Here is a 12,674-nt window from a genome sequence, read left to right on the forward strand (position 1 = left end):
AACACTGATTTCCCAGAGTTTGGCTCTTCTCCCAGCGATGAAACATTGTGGAGTTGTCAAGGACAGCATGAGGAACCGGTTTGTAGCTGGTTGTACATCATTAGGGTTGGTTGTACATGCCTCAATCTGAAGTTAGGGTTTCTGCCATAGTCACAGGAAACGGCTGTTTCAGTCCCTAGAAATGTTTTTTTTTTGTTTCAGGACCTCATCTGTTTCCATGGCCATTTCTCGTTTCCCAAGTGATATTGTTTCCGCCCCTAAAAACTCGTTTTCCCGTTTACATTCCTCGAATGTTTCCCTTCGCGTTTCTCGTTTTTGGTGACTATGGTTTCCGCCCTGTTTCTTGGTTGTAGATCACCTCTACACCCTCTGAAATCAGGACCCTACCTTACCTAAAAAACATCCTATGGATGAAGAATTAGTGGGGGTTAGGTGAAAGAAGGCTCCCAAGGATAGAAACTAGCCAAATGTAACTTCCGAAGGGCCCGGGGGCTTTTGTGATATGCAGCGGAAGTCTTTGTATTGGTTGATCCTGTCACACAATATGCTCACACCGTCTTCTATATCCTGAGTTTCGTGAGTTTAGCAATCCATTTCATTACTTCAAACTTTAAAGAGATGAGAGAGAGAGATATGAGAACTGTACACCAGATTGGGTCCCGAATTACCCATTGAAGGGCCCCCTATCCCGATAACGAGATAGTATTTGCTTTATTACTTTAGAGAGAATGACTTTGGACTGTAGATAAGCCAAACACAAGATCTCGGAGGATCGGAGAGCGGCTGATCTGTACACTGCTGTAGAAACACCTCAATGACTTGATCTTGAGCCTATGCACTCTGCCCAAGGGTATGAGGAAGGGCTACACACCTGAGGCTCAAAGAAGAAGAAGGTGGACTGTTCTACACACTGTTATAATGCTGAAAACACATATGAATGCTGTGTTACCTTCACCAGATGACTGCTGAATGTGTGGATGATGCACAGAAGGCTGGACACTGATGCAAACAACTGTTTCAGGGCTGGAAACTGCTGTAGACCGAACCTTCAGGGCTGGATTCTGCTGTGGACAGAAACGCTGAACTGTAGAGAGGGCTGAGGGCTGAAACGCATGCGCAAACAGAGGACTGCAGGGCTGCTGTACGGCTGGAACAGAAACGCTGAAGACCTGCTGTACGGCTGTGCAAAAACGCAGAGATGAATGCTGATTGCTGGCGTTAATCTATGCTGAACTGTGGGCTGAACTGTGGGCCTGAACTGATGCTGAATTCAGGGTTGAAAGAGGCTGAAGGCAGGCACCTAGGGCTGGGTTGAAGCTATGGGTCTCAAGGGGCTGGAGAAGAAAGCTTATGGGCACTAGGGCTGGATTAGTCTTGGGCTGAAAGCAAGAGAGAGGAGAGCTCTTAGCACAATGAAGACTGAATGAGGAAAAGAGGCTCTAGGCAAGCCTATTTATACTAACTGGAGGTTGGTCATTTAATAAAGTTAATATTTATAAATGCCCAATAATGCAAATAATGATAAATAAATACTAATAAATATGGAAAAAATACCAGATAAATCCCAGTAAATTTCCTAAGGCTTTGGGGATGTTCTAAATGATGCACAAGCATATGTATGCATATTATGCAGGATGCAGAGTGCTTTCTGATGCAAACCCTAAGGCTTCTACTGACTCTACATGCATGAATGATTCTCTCCAAGTGGGTTAAGGGACTTGACTGACTGACTGACCCACTAAGGCTGAGGAATGACCTACGTAGCTCGTGCCTGACTTATCCTGGACTGAGGATGTACAATGGGGTCACGGCGTACGACAAATATCATCCTATTGGGTTCTAAAACTGTACAAATGTTGCACTTCTGATGATGAGCCATCTTGTCACCATGCACGGAGTGTAGAGTGCATGTGACATTCTCTCCTGATTAGCTTGGTGGCAGGTTCATGGCTTCCAAGTAGTCCGCCAATAACTGGGGGTACTCCTGGAAGAACTCCTCGTCGAGCCATACGGCTTCGTGGGTGCCTCGATCTCGGAACTTCGTATAGAACTGACGAATCCGTCGACCAGAACCATGCTTCCATTGATGAAGAAGGATTTGCTCAGGCTCAATAACTTCTGTCTCGTCTACCACGTCTGGCTGCTGTTCATCTGAAACATCAAACACTTCTGGACCAACATATGGTTTTAGCCAAGAAACATGGAAAACATCATGCATTGTCCAACTGGCAGGCAACTTTAACTTCATTGAGACATCACTTATCTTCTTAACTATTGGAAAAGGGCCAAAACTACGGAATGAAAGCTTGGGACAACGTTTGCCCACTTGTTTCAATCTCTGCTTCATGATACGCAAATAGACCCAATCCCCTTCCTTGAAGTGGACATCTCGTCTAGATTTATTTGCCTGTCTGCTATATGCTTCCTGAGCTTTGGTCAAGCGGTCCTTAACTGACTCAATGATCTCGGAAAATGCTTCCGTGGTTTTATTAGCCTCTAAAGATGGAGATACCATTCTCGTCAAAAGAGAAGAAAAACGGCGACCAAAGGCTGCTTCATATGGAGTCCGTCCGACACTGGATGAATGAGTGTCGTTCAAGATAGCTTGGACCAACGGAAGATAGTGCTCCCATTTGGACTGCTGGTCATGACAGTAAGACTTGAGGACATCAAAGGCCAACTGATTATAAATTTCTGTCTGGCCATCTGTCTGGGGATGGAATGCACTAGACAACTGCAACTTAGTTCCAAAGTTTTCAAATAATGCCCTCCAGAAATGCGAGGTAAACTTGGAATCTCTGTCTGATGTTATGGTGCTAGGCAAACCACAAATTGGATACCAATGCTTGAGAAACAGACGGGCTACGTCCTCGGCTGTGGCCGTATGCTTGCATGGGATGAGCATGCAGAACTTACTAAAGCGATCCACAATGGTAAAACACTGAGTGTTACGGGATCCAGTGGATGCTGGTAGAGGCCCTACAAAGTCCATAGATATGTCGATGAAAGGTCCGTCAGGGATAGGCAAAGGTTGAAGTAAACCTGCCTTCTTTGTATGGGGAACCTTGACTTTTTGACAAATCTTACAAGCTTGTACATGTGCATAGACATCACGCCTCATCTTTGGCCAATAAAAGGACCGTTCTAATTTCTCGAGGGTACTGTTGATACCCCTATGTCCTCCAACTAAGGAGTCATGGGCATCGTGGAGAAGAGCGGAACGCTTTTCTCGAGTAACACAGAGATGGTTCTTGTAGAACAACCAACCGTTCTGTACTGAATAGTGGCCAGGCTCAGAAGTGAGGGCCAAACTATACTGAGTACCAAACTCAGGGGAGTCGACATATTGGTCTTTCATACTATCCAAGTCCTTCCCCGTGATTTCGAGAATGGTAGCTTCTTGGACTGCCTGGATGCTGGACTTTCGACTGAGAGCATCTGCTACTGGGTTATGTTTACCAGGGATGTATTCAATCATACCTCCAAACTGTTGGAAGATTTGACTCCACCTGGCTTGTCGATCATTCCACTGGGCACTTGGCATAGTCTGAAGCCACTTAAGTGCTTGGTGGTCTGTTTTCACTGTGAAAGCCTGTCCATAGAGAAAAGGCTTCCAATGTTTGAGCGCTGTGATCACACCCAAAAGCTCTTTGTCATATACCGAATAATTCTTTTCGGCGACATCCAACTTTCTGCTGTAATAAGCCACGGGTCTATTGTCCTGCTGGAGGACTGCACCTATGGCTACATTGTTGGCATCGGTGATGACCTCGAAAGGTTCGTCCCATGATGCTAACTTTAATACAGGTGCTTCGGAGGCAGCTTTCTGGAGTGCACGGAATGCATCAAGTGCCTTACCTGGAACTGAGACTTTCTGCTTGCGAGTCTTCACCCCCTTGAGCAAGTCGGTAAGAGGTGCTGCAAGGTTGGAAAACTGATGGACATGTGTGCTATAGGCCTGACAAAGACCTACGAATGAACGGATTTCTTGGGCGGTCTTAGGAATATCCCAATCTAAGATCTCCTGAACCTTTGATGGGTCCAGTCTAATCCCATCGGAACCGATGATATAGCCCAAATACTGAACTTCCTTAACACCAAAGATAGACTTTTTGGCGTTTATGTAGAGTTGATTATCTCGCAAAAGTTGCAAGACTTTCTCCACATCTTTCTCATGCTGCTCCGCAGTGGCTGAGAAGACTAGTATGTCATCAAGGAATATGAAAACACACTTCCCAATGTGGACTGCGAAAATCCTAGACATCATCTTATTGAACGTTGCGGGTGCATTTGTAAGCCCAAAAGGCATGACTACGAACTCGTAGTGACCACGCTCTGTCCTGAAAGCTGTTTTTGGAATGTCAGCTTCAAAAATGCGGACCTGATGGTAACCACTCTTGAGGTCGATCTTAGTGAAAAACTTAGCCCCGTCTAAACGCTCCAAAATGTACTCTATCCTGGGCATAGGAAACTTATTCTTGATAGTGAGTTTGTTTAATGCCCTGTAGTCTACACAAAGGCGTGCAGACTTGTCCTTCTTTTGGACAAATAGGATAGGTGCAGCAAATGGGGAGGAAGAAGGCCGAATGAATCCGGCTCGGAGAAGCTCAGATAACTGCTTTTCCAACTCGCCCTCTAAAGTCTTGGAAAGACGATAGGGAAACCTGCTAGGAGGGTCTGATCCAGGGACCAAATCAATGTGATGGTCCTCAAGGCGAGAGGGTGGGAGACTGGGTGGGAGATCGTCCCTAAGCATAATGTCTTGGTGTCTGGATAGGAGGTCTGCTAACTGAGGGACTGAAGATGTAATGGATGCTACTAATGAGGGAGGGGCTGTTTGAGCACGAACATAAAGGAGTGCTCCTTCTGCTCCCTTGCGGATAGCTCGTCGGGCCTGGAGATGTGAAATCAATGGGATGCCAAGAATGCTTCTATCCCCCCGAATCATGACAGGCTCAGGAAAACCTTTACAAATAGTAAAAGTGTCTTGCCCCCAATTGGGAATAGGCTCATACTGACGGAACCACTGAATTCCTAAGATCATGTCACACCCTAACAGAGGGGAGACCATGAAATCTCGTTGAAATGAGGCCTTCTGAACTTCAAAGGCAAACTGCTGTGCCTTCTGGGAAATGTGGGTGCGAAGACCAGGTGTAAACCCGTCCACATCCAGATGATATGGGACTAAAGTGCAGTTCAATTTATTAGCCAACTGGGGAGAGATGGCGTCTTCAGAACTGCCCATATCGAAAAGGACTACAAACTGTCGGCCCTGGGCAGAGCCATAAGCTCGGATAAGGCTTTTCTGAGCAGCATCGCTCTCACCCTCCTGCTTAGCATCAAATACCACGGATGGCATAGGATGCATGGAAGGTAAAAGTTGAACTGCATTTGAGGTAGTAGGCGGGGCCGGAGGAGCTGGGGAGGCTGTGGCAACTGTGGCAGAAGGGGCTTTGGCAGCTTGTGCCGCTTGCCATTTGTGGCAATCCTTCTTACCATGCCCTATAATATGACAGAAAAAACATCTATTTTCTGACTGGTACTTCCTTTGCTCCTCTGGAGGAAGATAACCTCCAGTAATGCCTGCTTTAGCCTTTTCATCAGGGGTTTTCTTAGGTTCTTTATCCTTCTTACTCCCTGAACTGGAGCTATTACTGCTGTCCTTCTTAGCATCTTTAGAAGATGCGTTACCTTTCCCTGTCTGTGCAGCTGATTGCTGCTGCTGCGGTTTGGTACTGGACTGAGATGCCTGGTTGGGCTTGCCCCCGTTGAGCTTCATTTCTTCATTCTGAGCGAGAGTCAAAGCCCGGTCATATGTACTTGGTTCAAAGTTACGAACTGTGAACCGAATGTTGGAGTCCAATCCACGAATGAATTGCTCCATCTTGGCCTGCTCAGATAGCCCTAACTGCTGTGCTAAAGTAATAACCTTACCGGAAAAGTGAAGCACTGGGGAACCGTTCTATCTGAGTCCATAGAACTCGTCTTTCAGACCGGTCATGTACTGGGGCGAGAGAAATCTGGTCTTCAGGTCATGGACAAAGATGTCCCAGTCAAAGGCTGTGACACCTGTGGCCTGGTCAGTATGAATACTAGACCAATGCTGCCACCAAGTGACTGCCTCTCCAGTGAGATGGGGAGCCGCTAAGTGGACTTTGTCTTGTGGGTCTGTGATCTTAGCTAATGGAAAATGAGCATTAAACTGATGAATAAATTGATTAACTGAAGAATGATCACACTTACCATCATACTTGCTGAAATTCGGTTGACTGCGAATGATGGTGGTTGATGCTGCTGCGGGATGCTGGCTGGTGACACCTATGACTGGGGAGACTGAGGAGAGCTGCTGATACCTCAAGTGTGGCCTCCTTTTCCCGTTGGTGTTCGAGTAACATACGTTCTCGATCAAGCTCACGTTGGTGTTCCCGAGCGGCGAGTTCAGCCTGACGCCGGTCTTCGTCGATCCTGCGTTGGGCTTCCTCATAGTCCCGTCTTTCTTCTTTTTCTCTTCTCCTTCGGGCCTCGTCCTCTCTCCTTTGTTGTTCCATCTGAAAGAAGAGGGAGATGTAGTCGGGTGCTGCTGGAGGTGTAGAAGGACGTGCTGCTGCTGCCTCCAAGAGTTGGAGACGCTCCATGAGTAGCTGGTTCTGAGCTCTAAGAAGAGCTATGGTGTCTGCTGTAGGCGGAAGAACGAGGTCTCCTTCGGGGGAGACGTCTTCCGGCTGATGAGTACTCTCTCCTGTAGACACGATGCTGAAGTCGGTGGTCGTGCCAGAACGCAATCTAACCATCCAAGGATGCCCCCACGCTAGGATACGGTGTGTGTGGACAATTTGAATCTGATACCAATGTGATATGCAGCGGAAGTCTTTGTATTGGTTGATCCTGTCACACAATATGCTCACACCGTCTTCTGTATCCTGAGTTTCGTGAGTTTAGCAATCCATTTCATTACTTCAAACTTTAAAGAGATGAGAGAGAGATATGAGAACTGTACACCAGATTGGGTCCCGAATTACCCACTGAAGGGCCCCCTATCCCGATAACGAGATAGTATTTGCTTTATTACTTTAGAGAGAATGACTTTGGACTGTAGATAAGCCAAACACAAGATCTCGGAGGATCGGAGAGCGGCTGATCTGTACACTGCTGTAGAAACACCTCAATGACTTGATCTTGAGCCTATGCACTCTTCCCAAGGGTATGAGGAAGGGCTGCACACATGAGGCTCAAAGAAGAAGAAGGTGGACTGTTGTACACACTGTTAGAATGCTGAAAACACATATGACTGCTGTACTACCTTCACCAGATGACTGCTGAATGTGTGGATGATGCACAGAAGGCTGGACACTGATGCAAACAACTGTTTCAGGGCTGGAAACTGCTGTAGACCGAACCTTCAGGGCTGGATTCTGCTGTGGACAGAAACGCTGAACTGTAGAGAGGGCTGAGGGCTGAAACGCATGAGCAAACAGAGGACTGCAGGGCTGCTGTACGGCTGGAACAGAAACGCTGAAGACCTGCTGTACGGCGGTGCAAAAACGCAGAGATGAATGCTGATTGCTGGCGTTAATCTATGCTGAACTGTGGGCCTGAACTGATGCTGAATTCAGGGTTGAAAGAGGCTGAAGGCAGGCACCTAGGGCTGGCTGAAGCTATGGATCTCAAGGGGCTGGAGGAGAGAGCTTATGGGCACTAGGGCTGGATTAGTCTTGGGCTGAAAGCAAGAGAGAGGAGAGCTCTTAGCACAATGAAGACTGAATGAGGAAAAGAGGCTCTAGGCAAGCCTATTTATACTAACTGGAGGTTGATCATTTAATAAAGTTAATATTTATAAATGCCCAATAATGCAAATAATGATAAATAAATACTAATAAATATGGGAAAAATACCAGATAAATCCCAGTAAATTCCCTAAGGCTTTGGGGATGTTCTAAATGATGCACAGGCATATGTATGCATATTATGCAGGATGCAGAGTGCTTTCTGATGCAAACCCTAAGGCTTCTACTGACTCTACATGCATGAATGATTCTCTCCAAGTGGGTTAAGGGACTTGACTGACTGACTGACCCACTAAGGCTGAGGAATGACCTACGTAGCTCGTGCCTGACTTATCCTGGATTGAGGATGTACAATGGGGTCACGGCGTACGACAAATATCATCCTATTGGGTTCTAAAACTGTACGTAGCTCGTGCCTGACTTATCCTGGATTGAGGATGTACAATGGGGTCACGGCGTACGACAAATATCATCCTATTGGGTTCTAAAACTGTACAAATGTTGCACTTCTGATGATGAGCCATCTTGTGACCATGCACTGAGTGCAGAGTGCATGTGACAGCTTTGCAAAACACTTGACCATTATGCAGTGTAACACTGGAATTGACCACAACCGTAAACATATGCCACTTAATCCACAAAATTGTAAAAGAGAGGCCGGAATGGCAACCCCCCCCCCCTTATTTTATTACCCATGGAGAAAATATCATGGACAAGCTTTGAGGGGCTCACTCTCCCCACAGGAGATGCCGGATTATCCATATACAAATGCCATAACACAACCCAACACGAGGCAACTGTAAAATTCAGCCGTGGTACATAGGCTATAGAACAAGGCAGCTTCAGCCCCACCCCCTTCAGTCTATCTAATTTGTACCGGAATGAAAGCTTCCATGAGGGATCGAACTCTTCCATTGACAAAGGACTGGCTGTGGCTCATGACTAATGCAAGCTGGAAAGCACGGAACTCGGTGCTTGTTTAGTGAAACCAACCATGAAAAAATCAATCCAACGTTAGCAGTTGTCTAGCTTCAGCTACCAACTGAGACCCCCACTGGTTGGGCCGGGCCCCATTGAATTTTTGAAGAAAGATTGATGCTTTCTTCTTTAATGGAAAGGTGAGATGCATCCACTCAAATAGCATGGGAAGGCTGAATGCATGCCAATCCAATGTTAGGAATTTTCTAGCTTCAGCCACCAACTGAGACCCTTACCGTTGGGTCGGTCCCCGAAGAAACATTATGCTCTCTTCCACTAGGGAGAATTGATCACATGCTTTCCCCTTCTCCTCTATGGTACTTATTCTCATATTGGTCTCCTTTGATACCAAATTTGTCGGGTGAGAATCTCTCTAAAATGAAAGACTATTACAACTTCCTCTCTTCTGCATCTTTCTTGGGTACTTATCCTCATATTGATCTTCTCTCTTCTGTATAAAGAGTTCTTGGGTACTCATCCTCACACTTTGATACCAAATTCGCAGGTGACAATCTCTCTAAAATGAAAGACTGAATACAAATTCCTCTCTCCATAATTCCGCCACAAAAATTGTTATCATGAATGCATTGAGTTTGAAGTCCCTCAGATTGAGACAATGCTCTCAGTGTGGATGATTATTGTAGGGAGGTTTCGTGTAGTCTTCTCTGTTAGTATTTCTTACAGCCTTAGAGGGCCAATTACATTTTGATCTGCTAAGCCTAGAATGTATGTGAACATTGTAGTCTTGCTTGTGAACATGGAGTGCCTTGTGAAGTTAAGCTGCCAGTGAGACTTGACCTTATGTCACTGTTTTTTGGGAGGCTGTATTGTATTGGTTTGGTTATGTGAGACTTAGTTTTTTTTTTTGGACAGTGCAATATCCAAGTAATTTCATTGGTTTGGAGTGGTGAAAAGAGCACTGTGCATGTGAATGGGAGAAATACGGCCAGCTCATGGGATGCCACCTTGTAAAGTTCACGAGCCTCTTACTGAAAAATCTGAATTAAGTTCTTTATAACAGTTGAACGTAGCACCAAAAGAGCAGAGATATCTCTCAGTTTGACACATACAAATTAAGCTGGCTACGATGGGCCATGAAAACCATGCTGGCATGTCTCCAGCGCACAGGAGAAACCAAAATCCAGTTTCACCCTCTGAATCACTTTTCAGGAGGTCATCGACTTTCTCACGTGAGGAAACAGATCTTTCCTGGATGGCCTTGATAAGGCGCCATCGATTCCTCTTACTCATGCTAGCCTTATTGATGTTCCTCTGTACAATCTACCTGTACTTTGCAATCAAACTTGGGGCAGACAACTGTTCTGGTTTGAGTGGAAAGGAAGAAGCCTTGTGTCGGTTGAAAAGATCAAAGTTCAAAGCATCACATGGCCACAAGGCTACAAGAGGTCTTCTTAATGTTCAAGAGTCAACAATTGAGCTTTTGAGTCGAAATCACATCATGGGTCCAGAAGTAAGTTATTCCGTTGTGTCCTTTACTTTTGTTCAGTTTTCATGGTGCGGCTATTCTTTTTGCAACCTATAAGAGGTTTATTTGTAGTTTCTTGCTTTTTCGCAGATTCAACAGAAGTTAAATGCTGTTTCTTGGATAGATTATCTGTCTGAAGATGGTGGAATTCAGAGTGTTCTGTGTCTAGGTTGCACTGGCAGGGACTTGATTGAGTACTTGAAGAAGCGGTTTACCGTCTCTAAGCCTGGTTTAGATTGTGAGGTGAGTCCGCACTTGTCATGTACATATTGCTGCCTCCAGTGCGCAGCCCATGTAATTAGAATGCTGCAATAATCTTCAGGCTCCCGTAACCCCACATTACGCCAGCTAACGCTGCGGTTGGCATCAGGTAGGTAACAGTGGAATAGTGAAATCTCGGATATGTGACAGGAAAGTAGGAGAGCCCATCAAATAATCGACTGTACTGGAGATGCCACGATACAAAAGCATGTAAGGCTATCAGATGTAGGCCAATGGGACATCCCGTTATATATGATCAGCTCATGCATACTCCCATACATAGTAACATGTCCTACATCCACCGCAGTCCCATCTTTCGCCGATCAAGAACATAACAAAGTCTGCATGAAAATCATACATCTCAACCTGCATCCCATCTGTGCATGTATTGAAGTCACCCAACATGAGAATATCCCCCCCACCCCCTCTAATTGGTGCGTCACTTATCTACCTCACGAAGTCCACTGCAGTTCCATCTTTCCCCAATCAAGAACATAACAAAGTTTGCTCGAAAATCATACATCTCAACCTGCATCCCATCTATGCGTGTATTGAAGTCACCCAACAAGAGAATATCCACCTCACCCCCTCAAATTGGTACCCTCAATATGCCAACTCCCATACATATCCCGATACCTGAGGTAGCCCCCTTTCGGGGACTTTGATGAGGCTCTATTTAAAAAATGATCTCTTCCTCTCCAAGTCTTTGCAAAGCCACGTGGGTTCGAGCATAAAGTCCGCTGCAATTCCATGTGGACAGGTGAAGCATATCCTTGGTCTCATAGACCCCACCCCGTCATGCGGGGTGCCTCAGTTATGATGACCCGACCATCACGACATACATCCCATTTCCCTTCTTTGTGTGCCGTGTGAACCTGTATCATGCCAACCTTCCTTTGCTTTACAATTTGAAAGAGGTGGGGTCATCTCCTATGTAGGCCTTCGTTCCTTTCAAGGCTATCTGTTTGGCCATAAAAGCCTGACATTTGTGTGGTATAGATTGGATTGGCACATCATATGACTGTTGTGCATAAGCTTCGGAGAGGCTAGGGTTTGAGGTAGGTGTTATTAGTTAAACAATAGGAGAGATATGGAGGCTTGAAGATAAACATGGCTATTGCATTGATGAACAGAGAAGTAAGGAAGAGAGAGAGTGTTAGAGAGAGAAAGATAATGCTTCAAAGAGAGAAATTGCACGACTCAATGATGTGAACTCGTATTACTTAAATCAAGTACAATGCTTTCATAGGCTTAGAGCCTCTCTTGTATGACATCATTGCGTAGGTCATTACAGGTATAATGTCTAGATATTTTAGTGAACCACTCTAAGAGTGGGTTCACACACACATACATATGCAGCCCTTTTTAGAGGCTTTTCACACACCTTTATCCTTTCGTACTTGATAAGGTTTGTTCTCCAAAAGTCCCCCTTACGCGTTATCCTAGTACACACCTTTATCCTTTTGTACTTGATAAGGTTTGTTCTCCAAAAGTCCCCCTTACGCGTTATCCTAGTACACACTTCATTTGGATAAATCTATGCCTATGATATAGTAGTTGTGTCTTGTTCTATCCTTGAAGTAGAGTAGGTAGTCAAGCCACCTTCTGTGTAGTAGGCCTTTAAAAGGCCCATGAGTCTTCATAATCTGCAATGTTTGCATCTTCTTTGCAAGTTTCTTCTTCTTCCTGTGTGACATTGGGCTCTGTTTTCTTGTGAAAGCAATTCTTCTCATTGTGGTTGTTTTTCCCACAATGTTTACACGGCTTCTTTGAATAGTAGTCCTTTGCATGATTGTTCCTACCACAAAGGAAACACTTTATGCCTTTGAAGTTCTTCGTTGTGAAGGAGTTGTCCCTCTCCACTTTGTTCTTAATCTTCTTTTCTTCTTCATTGGAGGAGGCTATGACCCCTTCCAAGGTAAGATTAGGTAGGTTCTTCAGTGTGGTGATGGAGTGGCTGGCCCTTTATGACAGACTACGTCATCCTCCCTAGACGAAGACACTTCCTCTTGAGGACCTTTGGAAATTGGGTGGGGGCCCCGAGTCCCTTGAGGTTCGCCATCTTAGTTGTTTTCACGCCAATGCGCACTTAATTGGAGGTTTCCACAACTTGGTCTAGCCATCCAGACCCCAAAACCTTAAGGTGGTGGAGGACCTCCTAGTTC

At 45.5% G+C, this 12,674-nt stretch overlaps 1 protein-coding gene across 1 annotated transcript in view; it reads left to right on the forward strand.

Annotated features, from left to right (window-relative positions):
* Window positions 1-12,674, forward strand: part of LOC147633633 (uncharacterized) — a 114,974-nt gene that overhangs the window by 14,670 nt on the left and 87,630 nt on the right. The window contains exons 3-5 of the mRNA XM_086805751.1: window positions 9,636-9,730; window positions 9,933-10,233; window positions 10,339-10,491. Of these exons, the coding sequence (XP_086661877.1) occupies window positions 9,636-9,730; window positions 9,933-10,233; window positions 10,339-10,491 (549 nt within the window). The remainder of the gene's footprint in view (window positions 1-9,635; window positions 9,731-9,932; window positions 10,234-10,338; window positions 10,492-12,674) is intronic.

Source organism: Cibotium barometz, chromosome 12 (assembly GCF_041138505.1).
Source record: "Cibotium barometz isolate CiBa-2024 chromosome 12, ASM4113850v1, whole genome shotgun sequence".
Taxonomy (NCBI): domain Eukaryota; kingdom Viridiplantae; phylum Streptophyta; class Polypodiopsida; order Cyatheales; family Cibotiaceae; genus Cibotium; species Cibotium barometz.